The 20872-nt window shown below is 38.6% G+C and overlaps 1 protein-coding gene across 1 annotated transcript in view; it reads right to left on the bottom strand.

Moving 5' to 3' along the window:
• Positions 1-4736: 4736 nt before the first annotated feature.
• The window catches only part of LOC124605393 (serine/threonine-protein kinase PLK4), a 234523-nt gene continuing 218387 nt past the window's right edge, over positions 4737-20872 (bottom strand). Inside the window, exons 14-15 of the mRNA XM_047137037.1 lie at positions 19376-19498; positions 4737-5893 (exon numbers count right to left, since the gene is read on the bottom strand). Of these exons, the coding sequence (XP_046992993.1) occupies positions 5660-5893; positions 19376-19498 (357 nt within the window). The 3' untranslated portion in view covers positions 4737-5659. The remainder of the gene's footprint in view (positions 5894-19375; positions 19499-20872) is intronic.

The raw sequence follows: 20872 nt of genomic DNA, 5'->3' as shown, positions 1-20872 counted from the left end.
GTGTACCATAAGACTGGAATGTTGTACATGTCACACCAATATTAAAGAAAGGCAGTAGGAGTAACCCATTAAATTACAGGCCCATATCATTAACATCGATATGCAGCAGGATTTTGGGACACACATTATGTTTGAACATTATGAATTACCTCGAAGAAAACAGTCTATTGACACACAATCAACACAGATTTAGATAACATCATTCTTGTGTAACACAACTAGCTCTTTACTCGCCTGAAGTGTTGAGTGCTATTGACAAGGGATTTCAAATTGATTCCATATTTCTGGAAGACTTTTAACACTATACCACACAAGCGACTTGTAGTGAAATTGGGTGCTTATGGAATATCGTCTCAGTTATGTGACTGGATTCGTGATTTCCTGTCAGAGAGGTCACAGTTTGCAGTAATTGAGGAAAGTCATCTAGTAAAACAGAGGTGATTTCTGGTGGTCACCACGGTAGTTATAGGCCCTTTGCTGTTCCTTATCTACATAAATGATTTGGGAGACCATCTGAGCAGCCATCTTAGGTTGTTTGCAGTGACGCTGCCGTTTATCAACTAGTAAAGTCATTAGAAGATCAAAACAAATTGACAAATGATTTAGAAAAGATATCTGTATGGTGTGAAAATTGGCAATTGACCCCAAATAACGAAAAGTGCGAGGTCATCCACATGAGTGCTAAAAGGAATCCGTTAACTTCGGTCACACGATAAATCAGTCAAATCTAAGGACCGTAGATTCAACTAAATACCTAGGAATTACAATTATGAACAACTTAAATTGGAAGGAACACACAGAAAATGTTGTGGGGAAGGCTAATCAAAGACTGTGTTTTATAGACAGGACACTTAGGCATTTTTCATTGCGGCAGCATCTTCTCATGAAATTTTAATCATAAACTTTCTCCTCCGAATGTGAAAATATTTTGTTGATGTCGACCTAGATATGGAGAAACGATCACCTTAATAAAGTAAGAGAAATCAGAGCATGCTTGGGAAGATCTAGGTATACATTTTTCCACCCGCTATACGAGATTGGAATAATAGAGAATCGTGAAGTGGTTCGATGAACCCTCAGCCAGGCACTTAAATGTGATTTGCAGAGTATCCATGTAGATGTAGATGTGTTGTTACATTTACAGAGCAGAACTGTATATACTGTGTTTAATGAGAGACTATTTGCAGAGAACAACTTAATAATTTTTTGAAAGACATTATTTACAATTTCCACAGTTAATTCTTGTTTGTTGGGTGTGATTACTATACTTGTATCATCATCAAAAAGAACTAGCTTTACATCTTCATGAATATAGATTTTCAAATCTATGGGGACCTTGTATCACTGGCATTATCTCATCTCACATCAGTTGTTGAGTTACATCAAATACCAACACTGGAACAGTTTTCTACTCTCATCATGTATAAAGCAGTTGTTCAATCTTTGACTTACCTAGTGGTGTACTATTCCCACATACGGAGATCAAATTTGGATTAGATGCCTTCAAAATTTTAGGATTCTCTATTTCTGAAGAAGTGCACCTGGTATCAGAACAAGTTCCGTACCAATAACTGGACACACTATACTCAGAATATTCCTCCGTGTTTTCAGAAAGTTTACTGTGTGCTACAAATTTCAATCACAATAAACCAATGGCATGCCCCTGTTTTTTTTTTAAATACTCATCCAATTCCAATAGCTTTATCTGACCAAGTCAAAGGAAACTAGATCACTTTATGTCTTAGGGTGTTATCACACCTGTCTCCTATATTAAATCGTTACGCTGGTGGTAACTGTCGCAAAACTTAACGGTAACCTTCAGCTCTGCAGTGATTTTAAAAAGTCTGTAAATTCACAGTGTATTGATACCTATCCGTGAACTCCTCACACTGTTTTCCGGGGGCCAATATTTTTCCGAAATAGAGATGTTAGAAGCCTATCTACAGCTGCCTGTGGATGATGATTCCAAATGTAACCTTGTAGGGAATACCCCTTTTTGAGTTATACCCATATCAATGCCAGCCATTTGGCAGACCTAGCATCCCTGCCATGTTCCAATGAGTTTTGGAGCAACTCACAGCCTCCTTGCTGGGGGTGCATTAACTATCTGGATGATATTGCGGTCTCTTGTTCTTCAACATATGAGCATTTCTGGAACATTTGTGCCTTGTTCACGATACTGCAGGCTGCCTCTTTGAAATGTAACTTGGACAAATCAGGATTTTTTCAGCTGAAGTCTCATATGGTGGCCTCAAGACATTACATCAGTATGTCATTGCCATTACAGCTTTGCCATGACCTAGCAATGTCAAGAGTTGCAGGCCTTTCTTGGAAAGACTGCATACTACCATAAATTTCTTCTTGATGCAGCCACAGTGGTTCTGCCACTTAATGCTCTCTTATGAAAGATGTCCCGTTTCACCAGTCGCCCCTTTACGAGGATGCTTTTACCCTGTTGAAGTTAAAATTACACTCGGCACCACACTTGGTTACTTTACAACCAAGGTAACATCTCTTTTTAACCACAGAAGCCTCCAAATACTCTCTCAAGGCCGTTCTCATGCACAAATATGCAGATGGTTCTGAATTTCCTATTGCGTATGCTTCCAAAATTCTGTATCAGGTGCAACAGCAGTACTTGCAGAAAACAAAGCAGCCCATCACCTGCAATGCTGGGGTCTGTTTTTGTCGTGCTTCATTTATGACCCACTGCCCAACACGCTAATGCACGTGCTCTTTCTTGATTGCCAATTGAGACTGATCCAGCACTTGATCAGGATGAACTGTTGTGTTTCCATTTAGACTTCCAAGACCAATACACCGTGGATGGTTTTTCCATTACCAATTCTTGAATTTCAGCAGCTGTCTCGGTCAATCCTGTCTTATATCAGGTTTTTCAATTTGTCCACCAAAGCTGGCTGGATAAACCACTGGACCAAGCATCTGATCCCTCGCATAGTTATTATGCTCTTTGTCACCAGTGTTGTGATCCCATCCACATTGCGGCAGGACATCATCCACCTTCTCCACCTGGTGCATTTCTCATACAAACTTGTTAGCCTGCTGCCACGTTTTGGCTGGGCATCGACAATGAGATCACGCGTATTTGTCAGCCTACCCACAGTGGGTCAACCATTAGGTGGCACCATGGGTATCTCTTTCCTCATGGTCCATACCACTCCTGGGAGTGTATTCATGCTGATTTTGTGGGCCCGTACCTTAACTCCTGTTGGCTTGTAGTGGTTAATGCTTTCTCAAAACTCCCTTATGCAGTTCATTATGTGTCCATATCCACAACGGCTATGGTCACAGCCCTCTGAAAGATTTTTTCCTTAGAAGGATTGCTGCATACGCTTGTGACACACAATGGCCCATAGCTTTTTTCTCAAGATTTTGGTACAAAGAGTGGCTTCTGGTACATTATAACCCCTCCTTTTCATCTCCAGTCCAATGATGAGGCAGAGCGGCTCATCTGTACTTTCAAAACTCAGAAGAAAAAATATGTCAGTCAGTCTTCTCCTGAGGAAGCTGTTGATAGGTTCTTGAGTTCATATAGGTTCACTTCAGGCAGCAACTGCAGCCCAGCAGAGCTGCTTCATGGCCACCAGCCATGTACACTACTCCATCTGCTTCAGCCGATGCCCAGCCACCCGCCGATGCCTACCTCACAGCAAATCTGTCTGGACTCCACTGTCTAGGCCAGAGGGTTTGGCCAGCGCTCTAAGTGGATACCGAAGATCATCCATCATGATGAGGCCCACTGCCTCTGCGTCATGTGCACCTCCAATGGCTTGGTGTCATGGTACTAAGACCAGCTCCATCTGTACATGACTGACCACAGACCAGAGAGCACTCTGCCCCTGCAGCCACCACCACCATGTGGATTGGTACCTGCAGCAGGGTCCATGCCCTCTCTGGCTCTTGTGTCATCTTCGTTCTCAGTGCCGCCAACACCGGGCTAAGAAGTCATCGCCATGCCTCCTCCATCTCTGTAGCCCATCGCTGATGCCGCCTTCTCTACTGCCTCCATCGCTAAGTGCCTGTCCAGATGTGGACATGGATACTACACCTCCATTGCTGGTGTACCCTTATGGTCTCGTGTGGGGAGTGAGCACTGCACCTGGCCACGCCCACGCCATTTCAGAGCATAATCTCCGGCGATGGCATGACATATTCTCCACAGCAAACACTTTTACCCAAGGGGGAAGGAGTGTTGTAACGCTACAGAGGGAGCACACAAAATCAAACAGCTTGCATCTTCACAACCTACCTAACGAGGTTGCTGCACATTGGCACAGAATGGAACAGCAAGCACGGCACCGTGTATAAAACAGCCTTACATACCCTGACGCATCAGGCCCTCGGCAGGACTAATGTTTACCTGACAATTGTAAGCTCAGCTGTTAGATTGTGCTTTACAGTATTCTCTGGTTAAGTGTGATTGTACTGATTCCTAATTCAAGCAGTGTCTCAGTGTATCCCTTCATGTGAAAGCAGAATAAAAGTTGGTTGGTGTGAATCCTGATGTTGTGTTTCTACAACATTATAATAAAAACCAAATTCAATTTTCTTTACTTCACTACTACATACAATCCCATTTGCATTTATTTTAGGCTACATGAAATATAAGGTTATAAGGATTTCATTTTAACATATTTATTTTTGAAATACATAAAGTATAAAACAATTTCTAAAATAGATTACTTATTAATAGCACAAACAGATTTGTACATTATGTTATTTTGTCTGGCACAATTACTACTTCCAGGAAGTAATATATGTTTAAATACTATCTCACACAATAAAATACTCTTTTACATCCGATTGCACGTAAAACACAGCCCATGAGACTATAATCTTCATCTATATATATATATATATGTATGTACTAAAATAAAACTATCAGCATGTGAAATTGCTGAAGTGACACTTTTACATAAAAATAAGTCAGATTATTTTCAGCGTAGTTCAATGGACAGGAAAACACATTTGAACTGAAGGAAGTATATACTGCCAATGAAAAGAGCACTTTCAAAAGGAAAAACTTGCATAAGCTAATGTGTAAGCTTGACATAGCTTTCAAGGCACTGCCATCTTTTCACTCTCTCATTGCTCTTCCTCCATAGCAAATGTGATGTTTTTAGTTCCATGAAGTTTTAGGACTAAGACAGAGGAAGGTAGGATGTGGCAAAGAATAAGTGAATGATAAAGTAGACTGTGGATTGTGCTCTACTTGGTAGGAACATTATTATTATTATTTCTCACATACAAAACTTAAATACAAATGAAGATGAGGGATATTCTAACCATTACATAAAAATAGACATATGCATAAAATATTGTGAGAACTAACTCTGTAAAATTTCTTACCATATGATATAATTCATTTCCTTCCATATAACACATATTTACATGAATCAAATATTTTATCAGTCATAAAGAACAGCTACTGGGATCTTGTTGCAAATCACAGAGTAATATTATTGTAAATAAAATTTACTTTGTTTTTGTCCAGACGCACAAAAAACATGTCACAGTATTCAGGATATATATAAGAAATGAGCAACTGCACGTAGAAATGGTACTTCTAGTAGTTTGAGATTTCTATCAGTACTGATACTTCTTTTTCATCAGCACTGACTCCAATATGTTCAACATTTCATTTTGTATTTTTAAGGATATGAGAATCATGAGAATTACATGCAGTAAGCAAGGACTTTACAACACAAGGTATATGTTCCAAGTGATGATGTAGCTCATCAGGGATGGGATCACTATGGTGATAGTGATTTGTTGTCCCATCTCTATTAGTGAACATCAGCCCACTACTATTTGCATCAATAGTGAGTAATGTATGGTCCCTGAATGTGATTTGGATCTTTCCTGAAGAGAGCTGCAAAATAAAGATGTTCTCTCTTAGAGTAAGAATAGTATATTTTACTGCAATAACATAATACAGTTATGTAGCAACAAACACTCAACTTTCGATACAAGAATACAAGTGAAACCTAAGATAACAACACGTATCAACCACACAATTTTTGAAATGTTACCAGTAAGAGAGAGAGATAGATAGATAGTAGCAATGGAGAATAAGATCATTATGCATACACCCACACAGCACACACTTCATTATCTAACACTCCATAAACTCTGTATTGATTTTTAAATTTAAATGAAAAACTGAAGTTCCTTTCAGTCATTAATTTAAAATGATATACAATGAAACACAAAATAACAATGGCCTCATAAAGAAAAATGTACATTATTAATTGAGTATTTTAAAACTTTAATACAGCATGAAATATGACAAGGTGGAACGAGTCCACTTGCTTTCATATTATTTCTAATACAAATGGTATTCATTTTCTTTCTTATATTTGTACAACTATAGCTTGAAATGTCAACACTATTTTACAAGATGAACTGTCCTCATGCGTATGCTACTAAAAGGATAACTTAAATTTGTTACCACAATACAAAAATTCTTTGTAGGTATATTTTATTTTCAAGGATATATTCAACATTTAAGATTTCAAAATTTCAAACCCACTAATATGGTTCTCATTTTTATACAGGATGATTAAATAAGAAAGAACAGATTTCAATTGTTTATTACAGACAAACTATAAAACATAGAGGAAGAGTCAAAGTCCTGACACAGCTGCACTGTTGTTTATTTGTAGCAACCAGGTGAGTATACCACAAGAGAAATTATTTTATGTGCTGGAATTTGTGTGAAGTCAATTCATAGATGAAGTACACCGTGCAGTCCAGCGTCGATTCAGCAAGAAGCACCTCTACACAAGCAGAATTATGATTGGTATACCAAATTCTTGTTAGTTGGTTGCATACGCAAAGGGAAGAGCATTGGTCGGCCATGCATGTCTGATGAAAATATCGAGCATAACTGAGATGTGTTCACAAGGAGCCCTCAGAAGTCCACCTTACAATTTTTTTTCTGTGGAGGTACATAAAAAGACAGTATTTGTCCCACCGACAACAACTACTCTTTAAAGACTGAGAAATCAAACTGCTGAAGCTGTCGATTCAAAAAACAAGGAAATGTTGATTTGTGTGTGGAATGAAATGGACTACTGTTTTGATGTTTTACAAGCAATGCATGGTGCTCATGTTTAGTGTATGATACAGTGCCTGTGTGAACATAAAACTTTTAACCTTCCTCTATTTGGTGATATGTGCAATGTGTTTCTACCTTTCATAATTTGTCTATAACAAACAAGTGAAATCTGTTCTTTCTTTTTGAACCACCCTGTATTTCATTTTAGTCTTTTTTGTCTTCTACATCTTTTTTCAAAATTTTATAGTTTGAAATGTGCCACATTCAAACACATTTTCACAAATAACACAAGTTCCACAATTTGTAGAAATTACAATTAGGAAATCCGGCATTATTCTTTTGTAACTGTGATTGTTCTGTTGCTAAAAGTATATCTGATTTGTGAGAAAACATGTTAATGAGAAATTTCAAATTAATATTTAGTTTCTGAAATAACTGTGGTGGGCTTTATTAGAAAATGTGGAATAAATTTGTCTGCCTAAAAAATCTGTCCATAAAAGTAAAACCCAACATTAACATTATTTAAAAAGTCAGACAGCCAGCAAGTAAATTAAATAAACTTCATTTCTGAAATTGTAAAACAATAGTCAGCAATTTCTGCATTTATACCATTATTAAAAATGTAACTACTCTGGTTTTTAAGATTTTATGAATAATTTTGACAGAGGACAGAACAATAAATTCTGAAAGAAGTCTGTTTTAAATGATATATGTAGAAAAAACAAATTCAATCATGTGACGGCATCTGTATCTACCCAAGACCTAGTTCTTTAACTACTTGGGAGATACTGTTGGATATTTCAGTGTTGACAATGTGTGGCTTTTCATTCATATGAAGTGATAAGTGCAGGGGAAATATAATGAGAGGAAGAATATTGCCACATGGAATCTGGAATCAAGTGCCAGTTACAAGAGCATGGTCATCTTCATAAATCTACATCTACATCTACATTTATACTCCGCAAGCCACCCAACGGTGTGTGGCGGAGTGCACTTTACGTGCCACTGTCATTACCTCCCTTTCCTGTTCCAGTCGCGTATGGTTCGCGGGAAGAACGACTGTCTGAAAGCCTGGACTACACTGGACTAAATTGCCTGACTCCACAGAGGGTATTGATATTTGTACATGTATAGAATGTCCCAGTACATTGGAATATTTCATACATAAGAATGTCCTAAAACTTTCTAGGAATCACCACAAATGCCACATGATAAATAACTGCAGATGGTGGAAATTGAAACAGTGACCGACATGTAGTCCCCCATGCGAAACAGTGACCTGCTGTTTCAGACTGGACTATAGGTTCCTGGATCTGGATCTAATCTGCAGTTCCTCATATCATGACACTGATGTATCTTTGTATGCTGATCGTGTTGCATGTCCTCACAGTCACTGTGAAGTTCAAGTGGAGTTACTTCCCTAACAGTATTGCAATCATCAGATGAGTCTTCTTGCTTCTTGTACTGGAAGCCCTATCATTGACCTGGGGTTCAGAATTACAATAGGACATGCAAAGGACATGGATGACATCTCTGTTCTTTAATTTCCTCAGTGTAGCATCATCATCCTTGGCGATATCTGAAAAGCATTTACAAGGTGGGGAAAACAAAACTGGCCCAGAAAAAAATTATAAGACTGAAGTGGAACTGACTCTTGTTAATGAAATGAAAACTGCTAATCACAGAAAACACTGGAAACTTCCATGTGTTGACTTCTGCCACTGGTTTCTGAATGAAGCAGAATGAGGAGTTTTGGATTCTCAGTTTTTCATATCTTCAGATGAGGTATGGTTAAGCCAATCAGGGTTTGTGAATCCAGAGAACAAGTGACATTATGCATCAGGAAATCCCCATCAGTACCCTGAAGGGCCATTTTATAATCTCAAGATTGGTGTATAATCTCAAGATTGCTGTATAATCTCTCAAGATTGGTGTTTGGTGCACAGTGTCTGGTGTCTGCATTGTAACATTGTCCTTTCACCAAAAAATTAATGCTAATGGGTATGTCTGGAAACTGTTTAGTCCATATGTGGATCAACTCACAGAAGATGACTGACTGTATGGATATTTTTGGCAATGACAGAACAACAGCACACACCAGCTTGACAACATTGTCACATGTGCATGATGTGTTCAGTGGGGTGAGGACAATCTGCAGAGGTACTGCACTCACCCGGCCATCTCGATTGCGTGATTTATCTCCCTGTGATTTTTACCTGTGGAGCAAATTGAAGGGTCGAGTGGACTTAAATAATCCTTACACACTGCAAGTTCTATTGCAGGACACTGAAAACGCTATTGCTGCTATCCCGCAGGCAGAGCTGTTATGCATGTCACAGTTTGATAAATCAAGCAAAGTGTGGCATTGAAGTCAATGGTGGCCACTTACAGCATCTTCTGTGATGTTCATTTACAAGGGTCAATCCTGCTCCAGTCATACTGTAAATATTTTCTGGGCCAGTTTTACTTTGTCCACCTTGTACGATTCAGTTAAGAGCCAATGTAGCACCTTCATAGGTTTTATGATAGCCTGGCCCTGTGCATCGGTGTAAAAATCTGTACACAGCCACATGGATTGTAGTTCAAAGGACAGCGTTTGCTGTCACATCCTTACCATGGGTATCCAAGGTCTTTATATATGCTAACTGTCTTGCTTGTTCAGTTCTAGTGACAAACTGTTTCATGTACTTATCCTGAGCATCATCACATTAAAATAGAAAGAAACTATTCATCATATCTAATCTTCTCATCTGTGGATGAGGAAACATAAAGAGTGATACCTATGGTATTTTACACTGTTGTGCTTGATGCAGTATTCCAGTCTCTCTGTTCTACATCAAACTACTCTCAGAGCATATCTATCAACTTCTTACTAAAATTTTCCACGTGGCCATTTAGCTGCAGGTGGTAGGTAATTGTCATCCTATGAACAATAATACTGCATTGTCAAATTTCATCTGAAACCAGTCTTGACTGAATCACTTTTTCATGATCAGAAATCATTACATGCGGAGCTCCATCTTCAAAATTACTTCTACTAGATCCAGGTAATTTCCAGAGAGTCACCTGTCAGTAAAGCCCCGGTGAGAGCAGGGCAAACGAGATAATAGAGCATGCTACTATTTATTTATTCTCATTTGTCAGCTTAGGAAACCTCCCCAAGAGGTCAATTCCAATCTGGTGAAATAGAGCAATTGCAGGAAGAATTTATACCATATGACTTGGGGGGGGGGGGGGGGGGGGGGTAAGAGTACGTGTATGCTGCATCATAGCTTGGACCTCGCTGCACGCTGCTGGTACATCGCACCTTGCTGGGAGCCTTGGTGCATTTACACTGTACCCTCATTGCTGGCACAGCTATTTACTTGCAGCCAGGAGTAGTCAACCCTGCAGTTGTTCATAACTAGCAGTGTGCATTTACCTGTAGTGGTGTGAAGCATAAAAGATATTCCATGCATCATCTGATGACAGTGATAGTGATTCGTTTGCCGTAATTTTGGTTATTGCCAAGGAGAATAAAAAGAGGAAGTATGGAGTGCATCCTATGAATGCAGAATGTCGTAAGTATGGGTCCTTTCACCAGTTCTATTGAAAGCTCAAAAAGTATCCAGAGCACTTCTTCAGGCAGTTGCTAATGTCGCAACCTAGTTTTCAATATATCTTAAATATTATTGGACCAGAAATGGCTACGCAGATGGTACTGCAATTTCTGTGGAGGAGCGACTGGTGCCGAATCTGCGGTAATACTTCACCACTTTTTATTTAATTCTACTTTACGTACCACATCTAGCATCTGTCACATGTAGCCCATTTCCTTAAAGTCAATACATTGTCAGGTAAAACTGTGGTACTAACTTCAAACATGTCAAACCTAATGGTTAATGGCAGATCCTATTTAATATTTTTCTGTTAGATGACTGTAAATTACAAGGTTTCTAACAATTTTTGTATTAGCAAAAAATAATAATAAAAATAAAGTTTTCTGATAGTTTTATTTTAATCAGTTCTAACATTAAAAGTGAAACAAAAATGTAAAAAAAAAAAATAAAAAATTATCTGATCCCTTTTTTTAAGCACAACTCTAATGTGGGTCTGTGATATTTACAAAACTTGCTTCACCCTCCCCTGGACAATCATCGTCTCTACTACCAGGTATGTCAATTGTGTGACACCTGAGTGTAAAGTATACACATTAAAAGCTGTAGAGTGTTTGTCATGTCACTGGATCCATGGTGGCTGCTAATGTTTAATGTGGATCTACCGAAACCTGTACGAGTTGGGGCATAGCATGTGCGTTCGCACAAGAAGGTCAATGGCCAATAGTCATATTTTAACTATATACGAAGATAGTATCTATTCCCAAAAGAACAGATACCATTGGTAGATTAATCTGCCATGAGTAATGAGAGTGATGGGCAAACATCTATAAGGCGCACTACGAATGTAGTGATGTAGTGGTGTGGACATGTTGGGAATGTGGGTCTCACGAGGAGTGTGCAAGGGATAAGTCCCTGTAGGCGCACCATCCTCTGTGCCCTCGGTGGCTCAGATGGATAGAGCGTATGTCATGTAAGCAGGAGATCCCGGGTTCAAGTCCCAGTCGGGGCACGCATTTTCAACATGTCCCCAATGTCGTATATCAATGCCTGTTTGTAGCTAGGGTGTCGATTTAATTATAATTTCATTCTAGAGAAGCTGCATCGATGGTATCTGTCCTTTCGGAAACAGATACTAGTTTCATATATAGTTAAAATATGGCTACCCGGCCATTGTCCTTCTTGTGCGAATGCACACGCTATGCTCCAACTTGTACGGGAGTTGGTAGATTAATCTGCCACGAATAATGAGTGCGATGGGCAAAGATCTATAAGGCGCGCTACGAATGTAGTGGTGTGGACATGTTGGGAATGTGGGTTTCACGGGGAGTGTGTAAGGGATAAGTCCCTGCAGGTGCACCATCCTCTGTGCCCTGGGTGGCTCAGATGGATAGAGCATCTGCCATGTAAGCAGGAGATCTCAGGTTCGATTCCCAGTCGGGGCACACATTTTCAACATGTCCCTCACGTTATATACCAACGCCTGTTTGAAGCTAGGGTGTCAATTTAATTATCATTTCATTCTGGCAGAACTCTAACTTAAAGAAGCAGATGGGTAAATTTTTTCGTAGATCTAATGGACCTTTAATGACAGTGGGGACGCCACATCCTAAAGCAGAGTTTTTGGTGGACAAAAGAAAGGGCCAACACAAAGGACTTTACAATATTGATACATTAAAGAAATTCATATGACCTCAGGAGAATGTGATCCTTTGTACAGGAAATGAATTCCCTACGACAGCTACTATACTTATATCAAGTTCAGCAGTAGCAATAGCAAGACAATGAGTGTGTAATTGCTACACAGAGCAAAGGAATAAATTTTATAAAACATTAAGCACAAAAATACGAATTACTTGCAAGGACTATATTGTGTATTCATATGAATACATACATATGATTCACACGATAGTATGTGATTGATAGTGATGTTAAGATGCCCGACTACAAATGACTGATGTGTGACTACCAAATCTCTATAGAGTATGAATAAGGGAGTGTTAAGATCAATTTCTGGGGCCTTATCAGTGAAACTATGACAAGTCAATTCTGTAGGGCACACTTACCACTCTTTGTCCTCCAGTGTCACATTGAAATACTCATCAGGTAGATGACATTGGGGTAGGAGGTGGGAAGGAAATTAAGTCTTTGGAGTCTACTGTCTTTCTTTCTTCGATCTGAACATGCCTATTGTTATTCTTTCCCTATCTCTCATCTGATAGGAGTGCCAACACTATTCTCCCTCTTTCCAGATGCATATGTTATTGTTGCAGTAACCCTTCCTTTATCCATATCACATAGTGGCTATTACAACCTATTTTCACAGGAGGAAGTCGGAATTGTTTGGTATCACACACATAATGCACGGTCATGGACAGATGACACAGACCATTAGAGTTAATTCAATCGTACCTAAGGCACAAGTTAGGAATGGCACATTATTGGGTGGGACGGGGGGAATAAAAATAGTATGTATGACTCTGGAAAGGATATTATGATGTCCTAAAATGTAAATACACAAGGTAAGGTGCATGTGACAGAGGTATATGGCAATTGTTGTTGCTTGGTTAATACGAAGAAAGTGCCACTATTACACTACACACACTTCTTTTTATGTACAGATATAAGACACAAATGTAAGCACAGTACAGCCACAAGGCACGATGAAGAACGAATATTTTACTGGTGGGAAGAAGCCATTTACACTTTTGATGTCATGACTTGGAGGTGCCGTGGATGCCAAAGAAGAGGAGGTTATGACAAGAATGGCTAATGTTTTGAAAAGAAAAACACTTGGAATTACTTAATTACTTATGTACTTACTTCTTGACTTTGGGATACTAATGATCTGTCTGACAATGAGTCTGGTTACTAAGAGCTCAAATGTGAATGTTTAATTGATATGCTGAAAGTGTTATGGGGACTGTTAAATACAAAATGATTTTGAAAAGAAGTGGTTACGTGATTTCGTAGCTAGTGAGAAGCAAATGTAATCTTCCGTTATCACAGCGCTTTCCTGCAACTGGTGATTAAGTTCGATGCAGATACGAGTGGCACTACATAGCATGACAAACAACTTCAAAAAATGACACGAGTGTAGAAATGGAAATCTTCATGATAAAGGTAATTACAAACATACAAACACATGACTGACAGATCACATTCACAGAATTGGTACCCAGGTTAAGAACTCTCCAGCAGTGAATACCAGCGTAGCATTCCAAATTACAGCAGACTTGGCAAAAAATTCACAGTTGAAAGAAATCAATTATGTAAATTCAAGAATAGCTTCACGACTTGAACCTAAAAAAAGGATGAATAAACCCATAGTGTATGGAGTACCAACATGAAAGCTGAAAACTTCTCTCTGTAACCAATGAAAATTGGATGCATGTTATGTGGAATGTTTTATTCAAATTAGTTTATAGTATCACATCCTGAAATACTTACTATTCCTTGTGAACACTACAGTCAATTTCTCTCTCTCTCTCTCTCTCTCTCTCTCTCTCGTGTGTGTGTGTGTGTGTGTGTGTGTGTGTGTGTGTGTGTGTGTGTGTGTGTGTGTGTGTGTGTGTGCGCGCGCAATGGCACACATTTGCACATAACTGATAGCAGGAAAAACAACTGCAAGCCAAGAACTAAGGTAAAGGGATATTCTTACTAATGTTAGAGGATGAGGTGCTGCTCATGGGTTTGAGGGATTCTATGACAAGATATTGGAAATGAGACATCAGGAGATTAATCAATCTTGGGTGAAAGAATTCTCAGAACGCGCAACATATTAGCAGGTCACCATCACCGATGTCATCATTGTCATCATCATCTACATCTACCCATCTACTCTGCAAACAACTGTGAAGTGAATGGCAGAGAGTACGTCTCACTGTACCACTTATTAGGACTTTTTGATGGGGCTCATCAACAATTGTTGAAGATTTAAGTCTCCTCCAATGATGACAGTATGATTGGGGAACTTACCTACTAGTAAACTTAGGTTTTCTCTCAAGATTTCAGTTACATCTGAAAGTCATTCTGGTGGTTGATAGAAGGATCTGATTATAAGTTAATGCTCATCTTTGGTATTGAGTCTTGCCCAGACAATCTCACATGCAGTTTAAATTTATATCTCTATCTTGATGGATTTTAGTTTCTTGTCAACAGTGAGAAATACCATTTACCATTAGCCTATACTTTCGATACAGGGTTAAATTTACCGCAAATAATTCACTGCTATCAATTTTGGGCCTTGGCCAGTTTTCTGTACATAGTATAATGTGAGCTCCACAGCATTTTAGGAGTGCTTCAAATTTTTTGACACTTTACTGCCATTGCTTCAGCAGTTAACCACTACGATTTTAATACTGGATCTTATGCTGTCACCTTTGGGTCCCCTACAGCTATCATTATCTGGACTGGATGACAAGCTGCCTACTCTAAAAACCCTGTGTGCACTGTACACACAGTCAGCTACCTGGGTAGCAGCCTCTGATTGTAAAAGTGCACATCTGACCTGTTTAGAGGGACCATACAGTTCTTAACCCTACGGTGCAAGTTGAGGAAGTCACAGCCTAGATTGTCACAGAACATCCGAAGACTCTGGTTCAATCCTTCCACTTGTCTTAGAACTAGGAGGCCACGATCAGTACTGAGGCTATGCTGCAAATTGTGACCTTCACTGAAACTCCGTAGCAAGGCTAATTTTCTCAATCTTTTCTACGAAGTATGATCCAGACGATAAGCATCAATTGTTCCAAAGTGCGTCAAAATCTGCAATTGGTTGCACCTTGTTCCCTCACTTGCCAGCAGCTTAGCCTTTTCAACATGCTGAATGAGTCAGTGAATCACACTCACCGAGTGCACCAATTTCCTTATCATTATGCACTGTATGTTCGAATTGCCGACACTTAATAGACTCCAATCATTTCTCATTTGCTCTCTCTTTATACAGCACACAACAAGTTTGCCAACAGGTGGACACTTCCAGACTTAGTTTTGGTTTCAGTGAAAGACAGCACCTTCAACTTGTTCATTAGGAGGACTGGTATAACACACCGAGTTCTTTCTGGTCCTGTCTCCCTTGTACAGGGTGCCTTGACCTACTACTGACCTGCCACTCAGTCAAGTGGATGAATAGTGACAGATCCTGTACTTCCTGTAGTCTGTAGTAGAGACAGGATCCAGAGGAGAGGATAGTTGTTGAGGCACTTTGGTATCTCTAATACACGAGTCTCAAGAGCTCTCCCAACACACCAATTTGCAGCAACTCCCAATCATTGGACAATAAACAGGGTGATTTCCAACTGCTTTAAATGTAAACTAAGTCACACCATGTCCGAGAACAATGTTCTGCGTTGTGGCTGGTGCTATGTTTTACAGAATAGTAAATAAATAACTTCAAAACAGCTCTGCTGATTCTCTTTTAATTTCTAGATATGTTAAGCCAAAAGTATTAATAATTCCCTTTAAGAACTGGAGCATTTAGTACAATGAACGGGGTTAGTTCTCAAAAGTATATGTTTGCAAGAGTTTTAAACTTCTAAAAACTATACCTATTTTTTCATGTAGTTATACAATAAAATTATGGAACGATTGTTTTTGAAAGACAATTCTGTTGACAAAAAGTATCTAAAATGTACAAATTATGTTTACAATTGACAATATAGTACAAGTTTTTTGTGGCACTTGCAAATGTTCGAAAATTCACAATATTTCACGATACACGTGAGTACTCACACAATCAGTGAACTAACAGTAAAATAAAATATCATAATTTCGAAATTCAAATTGGCATGTGAATCTGGCACACATGGCCTCACACAAAGGATAATTTGGGAATTGGCTTGTATAAGGAGCAGGCTACTCAAATGTGAAAGATAATAATAATAATAATAATAATAATAATGGCCAGGTGCATGTAGGATTCAGGCACTGAAGTTATATATGAACTTAATTATGTAAGTTCATGTAACCTAGGAATCGAGAATCTTGACCATTTTTGCCTATTATTGATGTTGATACTGGCACAATATCAGTTCCAGGATTCCAAGAATGTTTCAATGTCAGTAATATAAATGTGACTTCAAGTCTTGCAGGAGGCAGGAAGCCATTATTATAGCAATCGTTAGTTCTCCATTTAGGTGACTGTGTCACAATGGTAAAAGTCAAATATCAAGCAAAGAATGGCTTTATTGCTCATATGACATGCTTCGGAATTTATTCAGCATCAAATATCCAGCAGCCACTACTGCATGTAGATGTGGCATTTCAAGTTGTATGTTAAAGAAACACTTGAGACTAGTCTGTGAATATTTGTTTCACATGCAACTTGAAACGCCATATCTATGTGCAATAATGACTTCTGGATATCTGATGATGGACAAATTTCAAAATGCGACGTATGACCAATGAAGTTATTCCTTGCCTGGTGTTTGACTTTTACCACTGCGACTCAGCCAGCCTGAATTGAGAACTACTGATTGTTTTAATTTCAAGTTCCACATTGGGTCATAAATGACAGAGAAATATTTTTTTGTGTGATATAATTACAAATTTACAGTTTTCAGATTTTTTTTCCTTTGGCGGTACTGTGAAACCTTTCATTTTTCCAAATTTCATGATTCTGCACCAAAGGAAAGTGTCAGGCAGGTTTAGATGAGTGAGTCTGCGAGTATCAATATATGTGACCTTTGACTGCCCTGCTTAGAAACACAGACAGATGCACAGACAGTCAGTCAGATAACAAATGACAAAAAGTTTTTTGTGTGTGATGTAATTACAAATTTACCTATTTCAGATTTTCCTTTGTTTCTATTGTGAAACTTTGTTTCTTGTCAAATTTCGTGATTCTATCCCAATAGGAAATATGCTATAGGTTTTGATGAGTGGGTTTGCGAGTATCAAAACGTGACATAAATGGCCCCGTACCTTTTAACTGGACATGCTTCAATTTTTGTACCACAAAGGGTCATAGACCTCTAGTAGTGACATAAATTCCAACCTGATATGTCTACCCATTCCTAAGAAAAAGGAGTCTTAACAGACGGAGCAAAAAAAAAAATAAAAAAAAAATTATTTATTTCATGTGATATATTTACAAATTTAGAGTCCTTGGATGTTTTTCCTTTGGTTGTACTGTGACACTTTCATTTTTCCAAATTTTATGATTCTAGGCCAATGGGAAGTACCCTATAGGTTTTGATAAGTGAGTTTGAGAGTACTAAAATATGTGACATAAATGGCCGTATCTTTTGACTGCACTGTCTTAGAAGTTTCAATGTTTCATACTGCCAAGGGACTGCAGACCTCAGTACGTGACATAAATTTCAACTTGATACATCTATCTGTTCCCGAGAAAAAGCATTTTTAACAGTCGCACACAGACAGTCAACAAAGCAATCTTATAAGGGTGTCGTTTTTACCGATTAAGGTACAGAACCCTAAAAACAAAGCAATCCTATAAGGGTGCCGTTTTTACCGATTAAGGTACAGAACCCTAAAAAGTAAGTAAACTGTTCATTATTTCAAAAGTAATTGCCACAACTGTTAATCCCTGTAAGACCAGATGGTCAATGCCTTCACAGAAAAAAGGTTGTAGTTACCTGCGGAACTGTGACTACCCAGGCGTGCACCTTTTCATCCAAACCAAACTGGCGGCATGAATGTCTTTCTTCAGTGCTCCAAAAATATGGAAATTGCATGGGGAGAGATCAAGACTTTATGGAGGAAGTGTAATGGCTTCCCAATGAAACTTCTGCAGCATAGTCAAAATGGCATCATCATGCTGCAGTATAATACCTGTCCATGTATTGCCGAAGTTTGTTTTGACTACGCTGTAGAAGTTCCACTGCCAAGCCATTAACACATCCACCATACAGTCCAGATCTCACCCCATGCAATTTCCATATTTTTGGAGCCCTGAAGAAAGACATTGTGGTTGTCAATTTTCTTCACATGAAGTTGTGCACGAGTGTACAATCATGATTCAGTAGGTAACTGCAAACATTTTTCCTTGAAGGCATTGTCCATTGTCTCTCACATTGGAATAAATGTATTAACAGTTATGGCAGTTACTTTCGAAATAATGAACAGTTTACTTCCTTTTTACCATCTGTCTTGTTTTCATTTGACTGTCCCCATACACGTAAATAAATGTGGAAATTGCACAGAATTTTTATTTAGATGAATTTGTAACACCTTCTCCACTGACATGCTAAAGCTGAACACTGCAGTATCAGTTTACTGCAATCAAAATTGTGTGAATCATATAGAATGATGGTAATGCAGCCAGCAATAAAGATGGCTGTTTGTAGTGATTGTATTACACACCAAATGTCAAGCTTTTTCTCATCATAAAATGAGGAAAGTATATGTCAATGAGCTATATAAGGTACTTAAATGTAGTCTTTGACAACAAATCAGTCTCACTCTCAGAACTTAATACTGTCATGTGATACCTGAAACTGTTGTCTTGAGGAAATTGTCACAGAGAAAACATGCCAGTTTTTGTCACTACTGATTTACAGCAGCCACTCATAATCTAAATCTGAGCAAGCAGACAGGAGATAAGACATGACCTGGCATTTTATCTCGTGCGCAGTATATTTTTTATTGACTTACTTGCAAATTACTATGTCCTTTTGGTTAGAAACAAAGAAGGAAAAATGTAAGCACTGCATTCTATCCTGGCAGCGTTACTTACCAAGGAAGCAATACCAATGCCTGGGATCTCCACAGTTCCTGCATGCAGTGGTCCTAAATCTGCATATGAGGCTTCAAAAAGTTTGGTAACAGCTGCCAATGCTGGCATGCTAAATGACTGTTTCTGAAATCAAATCAAAAAATTATTAGTTTGACATAAAAAAAAAAAAAAAAATGTATAAAACCAATGGAATAGAGACACACAATGAAAAGTGAAATTCAGTGTAGATGAACTTTCAACACACTGCGTAACACTTGCCTAGTGCATCTTACAACTTTGTAAGTGGAAAACGAACAAAACCAGCCATACACAAATCATAACTACATTCAATAACTGTACTTCAACTCAGTGCACATTGGAATGGTGTCTCATTAGCAAATTGTAAATAGGTGTACAGTGGAAACATGTAGTTTCAGTTAGGTCCTCAATTCATTCATAGTTCCACAAGAAAATGCCTGACGCCAAAAAACTGCCATATATACAGCCCTCAGCAACTTATAGATGTTATTCCGATAACAGCGCATCAGTTTTTCACTGGGAGAAATGACATGGGATGAAGGCACTATGAAGGTCACCATGAAACTTTCAACAATGATTTAAGCACATTTTTAAAAAAGGGCATGTAATGGCATTAGAGATGTAGCAAATAATGAATTTTTCATCTTATCTAACTGTAGTTGGAAGCACAATGGCACACAAGATTAGGCTCATTCTGTGCACTGGATGTGAGCAGCCTCTGGATGCCAATGAACATTTTGCTATTTTAAGAACAATTTAATTTGAAGATTGCTGCTAGTGGGAGGGAACCTTAAACATCACTGTACTGGATTATAAATTTGTTGCATTTTTGAATAACCTTTTCATTCGGTAAGTGACAAATAACATATATACAAGCAAGAAACATAAAAGGTCTGTTTAAATAGAAACCAAACTTTTGAAGTAGTGCACCAACCAGCAGAGAGAGTGCACTGCGGCTACTGAGCTCACCTAGCGGCAGGTTTAGACAACAAATTGCTATTTGCCTCGTGTCGCTCGGCCAATTAGCAAGCGAACCACAGCCGTTGAAGTAAGCACATGTACAACCTGCTCATTGGATTAATGCAATGAAGGAGCTTGAAGAACTATCAATGTATGTGATTTTAACATTTTCAACAGGGCAGAATGTCGGTCTGTGACGATTCCAAGTCCGGACGTCCTTCCACATCAACAGATGATGGTCATGTGGATAGTATTCGTGCTGTGAGTTGCAGAAATTGTTGTTTAACCTTACGGGAAGTTGCTGAGGAGGTGGGCGTCAGTGTACAATCATGCCATCAAATTTTGAGTGAAAAACTTAAGATGCATTGTGTCTGTGCAAAATTCGTAGCACATTTGTTGATTGAAGATAAGAAACAAACCCATGTTGAAATGTGTAAGGAAATACTTGCTCCTGCTAATGACAATGACGACTTTCCTAAGAACAAAGAACATAACAGACGACGAAGTGTGGGTGTGCGA

Source organism: Schistocerca americana, chromosome 3 (assembly GCF_021461395.2).
Source record: "Schistocerca americana isolate TAMUIC-IGC-003095 chromosome 3, iqSchAmer2.1, whole genome shotgun sequence".
In the NCBI taxonomy this organism is placed as follows: Eukaryota; Metazoa; Arthropoda; class Insecta; order Orthoptera; family Acrididae; genus Schistocerca; species Schistocerca americana.
Note: the sequence above shows the minus strand (reverse complement) of the source record. Positions and strands in the feature narration are given on the sequence as shown.